At 58.0% G+C, this 7716-nt stretch overlaps 1 protein-coding gene across 1 annotated transcript; it reads right to left on the bottom strand.

Annotated features, from left to right (window-relative positions):
• Positions 1 to 1027: 1027 nt before the first annotated feature.
• On the bottom strand, positions 1028 to 4135 carry CENPA (centromere protein A). The gene is made up of 4 exons (XM_071456649.1): positions 3809 to 4135; positions 3227 to 3318; positions 2112 to 2189; positions 1028 to 1508 (listed from the first exon to the last, which is right to left on the bottom strand). Exons 1-4 carry the CDS (start codon positions 3882 to 3884, stop codon positions 1374 to 1376), a joined length of 381 nt encoding a protein of 126 aa, XP_071312750.1. The 5' UTR covers positions 3885 to 4135; the 3' UTR covers positions 1028 to 1373.
• Between the last annotated feature and the right edge of the window lie 3581 nt (positions 4136 to 7716).

Genomic DNA, 7716 nt, shown 5'->3' on the forward strand with positions numbered 1-7716 from the left:
CATCTTTAATTTGGGGTTGTAATGTGATTTCCTCATTATCAGATGTACTGCTGCTTATAGGGTCGTTAGAGACATCAAAGCAATCTTCTGTCCTGTCCACAATTTGCATTGTTAACTTTCTTTGAAAGTTCAGTAACAAAAATATTCCCCACCAAACTCAGCACCAGACTGTCTGGGGAAAAAAGAGGGTTGAGGAGACCCCAAACCTGGAGATATGCCAAACCAGGTGGGTGGGGCCTAGGCTGGGATTTTAGGGGAGATATTTGGGGTCCCTGAGGTTTGGGGGGCTCAAAGGGTACCCCAAGGATGGCAGCGATGGGCAGGTTTAAGGGGGTTTGGGGTCCAGGGTAGGTTTTGGGTTCTGAGACTCGGGAGGGGTCTCCAAGGCATGAGGAAGGGGGGTTGGGGTCCCAGGGCAGGGTTGGGGTTGGGCGGGTCCGTTCTGGGGTCCCTCCCGTGCCCTCAGGTGCGGGCACAGGTGCTGCCGGTGCAGCGCCCCCGCAGGTCCCGCCCCTCCCCGCTCAGCAGCGCCCCGAGCGGCAGCAGCGGGAACAGCAGTCGGGGACCGCCCAGAACCCCCGTAGCCCCGGCCCCCGGGTGTGGCCCTCCCAAGCCCCGCCCCATAGCGGGGACCCCGTTGAAGCCCCACCCCCAGAGCTCCGCCCATGGACGGGAGACCTCCAGAGCCGCACGCACACGGGGGTACTAAGCCCCGCCCCCCACAGGCAACCCTGCCCACGTTCAAGCCACCTCTAAGCACCGCCCCCAAAGCCCTGACCTCCGCTCAAAAAGCGAATCCCTTAAGCGCCACCCCCTAGACGACCCCCCACCACCACTATACATGGAACCCCTTAGGCCCCAAGACCTTCCTGGCCCCCAGCCCAGGTGGCCTCACCTAAAATACTCGGAGCCCCTCTCCCTGTGGGTTCTCCTCCCCTCCAGAGTTCCTCCCTGCGGTGCCTCAACTCCAAATCCCCTCCAAGCTCCCCAGCATCAGCACCTAGAGGTCACAAATATTTATTGGGGTACAGCAGAACTGGGAGGGTCTCCACTAGGGTGGAGGTCCTGGGTAGGTTTCCCTGGGACTGGCATGCTGGTGATGGGGGTTCCAGGGGGACCATGGGTAGGGGTCCACAATAATCTGTGAGGTGCTGGACTAAGGAAGGGGACCTCCACCCCGGGATGCGTCCCTGAAGGGGTTGTTGGGGATCCTGAGGTGGGGGAGTCTATGGGGTGGGTCCACGTGGGGGAGCTTGGGGGACCCCATGGAGGAAGGGGGGGGGGGGGGTGTCTCAGCATGATGGTCCCATAGGAGGTCCCAGGAAGATTATGGGTGTGAGATTATCAGGAGAGACCCCTCAGGGGATCCTCATTCAGATGCCCCCCACCTCGGGTCCCCGCAGGCGCCGGGCCAGCTGCAGATCCTTGGGGAACAGGGTGACTCGGCGGGCGTGCAGCGAGCACAGGTATGCGTCTTCCAACAGCCTCACCATGAAGGCCTCCGCTGCCTGTGTACCAAAACCTGAGGGAGGGTCCCCAAAGCTCCCCAGCATGCCCCAACCCCCCCACCTTCCCCTGGGGTCAGAGACCCCCCCCAAACACACACCCGGGGGCAGGGTCCCTCCAAACCCACACATGGGTGACCAAAGCACCTTGTGCCTGTAAATGTGTTAGGGGGGGATCAACACCCAGTGACCCATCCTCAATCCCCGACAGAGCCCGGGAGTAAGGGACCCCCCCACCCAGCACCCAGAGACCCTCTCAACATCCATGGAACCCTGTCCCAGAACCCATAGACCCTCCCTCCAGCCAATGGAGACCCTCCTAGGCTCCCCCTCAGCTCCCATCACATACACCCTTCAAACTCTCAGCCTCATCCAAGCATCCAAAGAGATCTTCCTGAACCTCCCCAGGCCCCAGAGACACCCACAGACCCCCCCCTGCAGCACCTACAGACCCCCAACCCCCATGGAAACCTTCTCAGTACCCCTGAGATCCCCCTCAGCCCCTTCCCCACCCCCCAAGTCCCTGGATACCCCTGCAGGACCCATAGGACCCCTCCAGCCCTTCTGTGACCTCCCTCCACCACGCCTGGGCCCCCCGAGCCCCACCTCCTGCAGCGCCAGCAGGGCCATGCTCTGCCAGCGGTAATCGACCCCGCGGGTGAAGAGCAGGCAGATCTCCCGCACCTGCAGCAGGGAGGGCACAGGGAGGGGGGCACATGGGGGCAGTGGGGTCACAGGGAGCGCGGGGACACTGGGGCAACATGGGGGGGATACGGGGGCATTGGGGACATCCCGGGCTGGGGCCAGCACCATGGCAACACCCTGGAGACACTGCCCTGGGGACATCCCAGGGACCTGGGGACACCCTTGTTGTCATCCTGGAGACACTTTGGGGACACCCCAGGGAGAGGAACACTGGGGACAGGAACACCTGGGGACACACTGGGGAGTGGGGATGTGGGGACATCATGATGGGGACACCCTGGGATCTCCCAGGTGGGAGGCAGGGGGGAAGCACCATTCTGGGAACATCTTGGGAACACCCTCAGCCATGGGAACATGGGGACACCCCAATGGGACAGGGGGGGCAGTGCCAGCACAGCAGGAGGGGCACAGGGAACTCTCAATCCATGCAGCCTCTGAAGGTGGCAGGCCACAAGGATGTAGGGATGGTCTTGAAAAGTCCCAGGGGGTGATCTGGGGTTCTGAGGGGTAACTTGGTGGGTCTGTAGGGGGTTGGAAAATTGCAGTGGGTTTCTGGGATGGGGTCCATGGGGAGGTTGGAGGATTCCAGGTTGGAATTCAGGGGTCTCAGGGTGGATTTGGGGTTGGATTTGAAGGGGTCCTAGGGATTGTTGAAGAGTTGCAGTGGGTATTTGGGAGAATGCAATGGGGAGCTGAAGGATCCCAGGGTGGATTTGAAGGCTCTGGGGGAAGTTGCAGGGTCCGAGAGGGTTGATCTGGGGTGTCCTGGGATGGATTTGAGGGTCCCAGGAGAGGGAATCCAGAGTGGTTTGGAAGATCCCAGACAATGCTGGAGGTTCTGGGGTGAAACTGGGGGGGTCCTGGAGGGGTTTGGGGGTCCCACAGTAGATTTTGTGGGTATCTGAGATGATCTGTGTGGTCCCAGGGGAGTTTGGGAGTCCATGGGGGGTGCTGGGGAGGTTCTGGGGGGGGAAATCAGGGTGTCTGGGGATTTTAGGGATGTGGGGGGTTCTCACCAGGCGGGCAAAGGGGCCGGGGCGCAGCAGCAGGCGGGTGCTGCTCTGGTACTTGCGGATCTCCTGCAATGCCCGCTGACCTGGGCGGCGCCCTGTGGGGGCATCAGATAGGGGTCTGTGGGGGCTTTAGGGGATCTATTTAGCCTGGGGGGCACAGATGGGGAGCTCTGAAGGAACGGGGGAGGTACCGATCTATAGGGCCTGTCAGAACACAGGGGGCTATAGGGGATCTATGGGGGCTATAGGGGTCGGGGGACACGGGGAGGCTGTGGGGGTTAAAAGGGATCTGTAAGGTCTGGGGGGACATTGTGGGTGTAAAGGATCTATAGAGAGCTAAAGTGATGGCTGATATAGGGGAGTTATAGGAGACAGGGAGTATGGGGGTAGAGGGGCTATAGGGGCGATAGGGGAGAGAGAGTGTGGGGTGACTGTAGGTGATGGAAGCATGTCGGCGTCTATAGGGTACAGGCTAGGGGCGGAGGACAACAATAGAGGGAGTCCATAGGAGTGCTCTAGAGGGGGGTCTGAAAGGGGGGCTCGATATAGGAGGTCTATAAGGGGAGTCCCCCGCCCCTCACTCACTGCGTGCCCGCGGCCGGGGCGGTGGGGGGGTTGGGGAACGCCCGCGCCGTCGGGGGGTGGGTTTGGGGCGGGGCATGTTGCGGCCGAGTCCACCGCAGGGTCAGGGCGAGGTCAGAAGGGGACCCAGCGCCTGGGGAAGGGAGAGTCAGGGTGCGCTCAGGCGTGCGGGGCCCCCACGCCGCTCCCGGGATCCGCCGCGCTGCGCCGTTCAAATCTCCCGCCGCGCCGCTCGTGACGTCACTTCCCTCCGCGCGCCAATCGGGGCGCGCGACCGCCCGGGGTCGCGCCGGACTCCGCGACTCGATGGTGCCGCGCCCACCGAGGCCTCATTAGCATAACTCTGCATGGCCCCACCCCCAGGTACCCCGCGCCCTGGTGCTCCCGGAGTAGTCTCAGTTATCGTCCCCGTGCGGTGCCAGTATGGGCTCTGTCATCGTCCTGGTGTGATCCCAGTCGTTCCCATGTGGTTCCCGTTGCTCTCGGTCATCTGCATGGTTCCATTAACTCCCAGAATGATCCCAGTATGATTCCAGTCCCTTGCAGTATGATTTTAGTGCTTTCCAGTCACTCCCAGTGTGAGTCCAGTATGATCACAACGACTCTCAGTATGATCCCTGTCACACCCCCAACGGTCCCAATCAATTCCTGTCACTACTAGAATGATCCCACTATGATCCCAGTCACTCCCAGTATGATACCAGTTGCCCCCAGTGTGGTTCCAGACACTCCCAGTATGAACCCAGCATGGTTCCAGTTGTCCCCTCCTGTATGATCCTAGTTGCCCCAGGTATGGTCCCAGTACCCCCAACATAGTTCCAGCATCTTCCCTTTGCTCCCAGTGTGTCTTCAGTTGGCTCCCAACATGGTCCCAGTAGCTCCCCATGCCGCCCAGTATCCCGTGGGGGTCAGTCAAGGATTACAACTGTCCATGAAATCCATTGGGAGAAGCAGACTGGGGGGTTATGAACCCATGGTGGCCCAGGTGGGCTTTGGGGTCTCTTGAGGGCATTGCCTCGCACACCTCCCAGTTAACCCCCAGTTTTCCCAGTGGGCCACCACACTCCTTATTTGACCCCATCAAGCCTCCCAGTTGCCCCTAGTTGTCCACCCAGGCCAGATGTTGAATAGGACTGGCCCCAACACTGAGCCCTGGGGAACCCAGCAGTGCCCAGCCCCAGCTGGCTGTGGCCCTATTCCCACTTCTCCTTGGCCTGGCCACCAGCCAGGTGTTCCCAGCGAGAGGCACCTGTCCCAGCCGCGAGCTGCAGGTGCTCCAGGAGAGGCAGGGAGATGGAGGCAGTGCCAAAGGCTTTGCTGAGCTGCAGGCAGACACACCCACCCATGTCCAACACCCACTGGAGTCACCTGGGCACAGCAGGAGATCAGGTGAGTCAGGTAGTACCTGCCTTTCCCAAGCCCTGGCTGTTCCCAATGCCCTGGTTTTCCTGTCTGTGCCACGGGTGCTGAAGTCCCAGTCGGTGCCATGTTGCCAATGGGACACTTGTGCTGGCCATCAGTACCTGCTGTTCTTCAACTACCCCAGCAGTCACACAGCAGAAGGGTCCTCTGAAAGACCAAGCAAGGGATTCAGCTGTCCTAATTTCTTCTGTTTCCACAGCAGCTCTCCCAAAGCCCAGTGGTGTCCTTTTGGGTCCTTGAAATACCTCTCCTGAGGTGATCTGTGCCAAGGATACACAGAGCCCCTAGGCCAGCGACAATGGCGTTTTTCTGCCACTCATGCCCAGTCAGGAGCACTTTAGCTTCCAGTAAAGCCCCTGTTGGGATCCCCCATCATCCCAGAAACAGAGGTGGATTCTGCCCCTGCATGATGGCATCAGGGTACATTGTGCACCTGTGTCAACTAAAGCCTTGTGCTCCTGTGGCTCTGCTGTGCCAGGCCATGGACCCACACAGTCCAACTGACCCCACTGTCCTTTTTCCACACCCAGATGGAGCCAGGGCCCCTCTAGCTCTGATCATGGTACTTGTTGCTTGCTCCTTGTAAATATGACCTGGAGGTCCCTTCCAGAGAGTCAGAAGTAACATCAGCCCTTCAATTCCACCTGAAGACTTGCCCAGTGGAAACTGAGGGGCATTTTTCCTTGAAGAGTTTTCTGTGGTGGTTAATTTTTCTTCTCAACTCACATACCTGTGCTGCCAAGGCAGAGGTGGGTTTTCCATCCCACTTCCATATGTCTTCACCAAGGCCAGGCAAGTAAAACCACAGGTTACCTTGCGGTGTGCCCCTCTCTCTTGAGCAGGAGGCACTTGCCCCTTATAGAGTCCAGTCTGTGCTAGTGGAGCATAGGGCACTTCTTTCAGTTGCTGGAGGTCTTTTCCACAGACAAGATGCAAGCCCATACGGTGAAAAAGATACTTTCTTCATATTGTGAGCATTTGGTAACCAAATTATTGACTCTTTGTTCTCCTTTCCATGACATCACTGCCAATGAGTTGGTATGGTGATGGCACCTCAGTAGGAACTTCCATCACATGGTTTGTGTACACTGAACCTCATCTGGATCTACAGGGGACTGTAGGTCTGGACACAATCCTGTGCCGTGTGCCCCGGATGATCCTGCCTGAGCAGGAAGGTTGAACCAGATGATCCGCTGGCCCCTTCCAACCAAACTGATTTTGTGATTCTGTGAAAGCAGGAGCAGCTTGCAAGTGATTATGGCATACAGACAATTGGGGAAAAGAAAGTTCTGCTAGTTACAGGGAGAAATGATAGTACAGGGAGCAGGACAAAGGGATATGGAGAGGAGATATGGCACAGGGATGAATGATGGCACAGTGTTACCCTATTTTAGCTGGTTTGCGATAGACAAACCAACCAGCCCCTGGTTTGACTGACAGGGGCCTTGCCCAGTCACATCTCTCCCAAGGCTGCAGGCGTTTCCTTGGCCAGGACCTGAAGGGGCGTATAGAGTTCTGACCTACGAAAGTATCCAGATGGGATTTTTCAAATGCCCTATATAAGCAAGGGCTTGGGAAATAAAAGCTCTCTGTTGCCACATGAACATGGGGGTTGTTGCAGTTTGAATTTATTTTATTGATTCCTTGTTAAGTGGTTTGTTCTGTTGTACCCCCATTTTCTCCCCAAGTTGGTTTACCCCTGGGTTTTATCCTCCCTCAAAGCTGTCCCTCATGCCATTCCCCACCCCTTGTTCCAGCTCTTTCCCTGCCTGTCAAGGCAACCCAGCCCTTGATTCCTGAACCTCCCCTGCCACTTAAACCTCAGGCCAATCCCTGTCCTGCAACACCCCTTTGGAATTCCCCTACTCCTCGAAGCCCCATTGGCCCAGGTGACCCATCCTCTCCACCCTCCTACCCCAGTTGGCCCGGGACACTCCATGTAATCCCCTCACTGGTGCCCTGAGGATTCCCTATTGGTTAGCTGTTTGTATCCACCCCCTGACTTGTATCTGTACAAAATCCCTTGCACAATAGAGCTACCGGCTCTTTGTCCTGATCCCTTCATGTGGGTTAAACTGTTCCATGTGGAACTTCAAGACGGAGCACCTCCTCCTTTCTCTTCTGCCTGCTCCCTGTCGTGGCTTGTGTCTGGTACCGTAGAGCAAGTGGCTATAAAGGTTCTGCCTCTGGTAAATCCCCATACCAAGGCAGTTCCCCTCTCCTGGCGTGGCACCGGAGCTCTAAGAGCCAGCCCGAGTTCTGGCAGCCACTTCAGCGGTGAGTGGTCTTTGTCTCTTGCCAACTTCCCCACCCCCCCTGCCTGACACTCACAGCATGGGGAGCAGGACAGAGCAACAGGAGATAAACCAGGAGGAAGGCAGGGAGAAGGTTCCCCACTGGACTCCATAAAATTACATCATAGAACCGATCTAATTGCCTTACATTGCGGGGTGCAGAGGTTCGGGGACAACACACCATGACCAACATGA

This window comes from Agelaius tricolor, unplaced genomic scaffold, assembly GCF_023055355.1.
Source record: "Agelaius tricolor isolate 1412-34295 unplaced genomic scaffold, bAgeTri1.0.p SCAF_63, whole genome shotgun sequence".
In the NCBI taxonomy this organism is placed as follows: Eukaryota; Metazoa; Chordata; class Aves; order Passeriformes; family Icteridae; genus Agelaius; species Agelaius tricolor.

Coding starts and splice junctions, on each gene's coding strand:
- CENPA (XM_071456649.1), bottom strand. CDS start 3,884: ATGCCCCGCCCCAAACCCACCCCCCGACGGCGCGGGCGTTCCCCAACC. Junction 3,319..3,808: donor GCCCCGGCCGCGGGCACGCA/GTGAGTGAGGGG, acceptor ATGCCCCCACAG/GGCGCCGCCCAGGTCAGCGG. Junction 1,509..2,111: donor CCCTGCTGGCGCTGCAGGAG/GTGGGGCTCGGG, acceptor TTTGGTACACAG/GCAGCGGAGGCCTTCATGGT.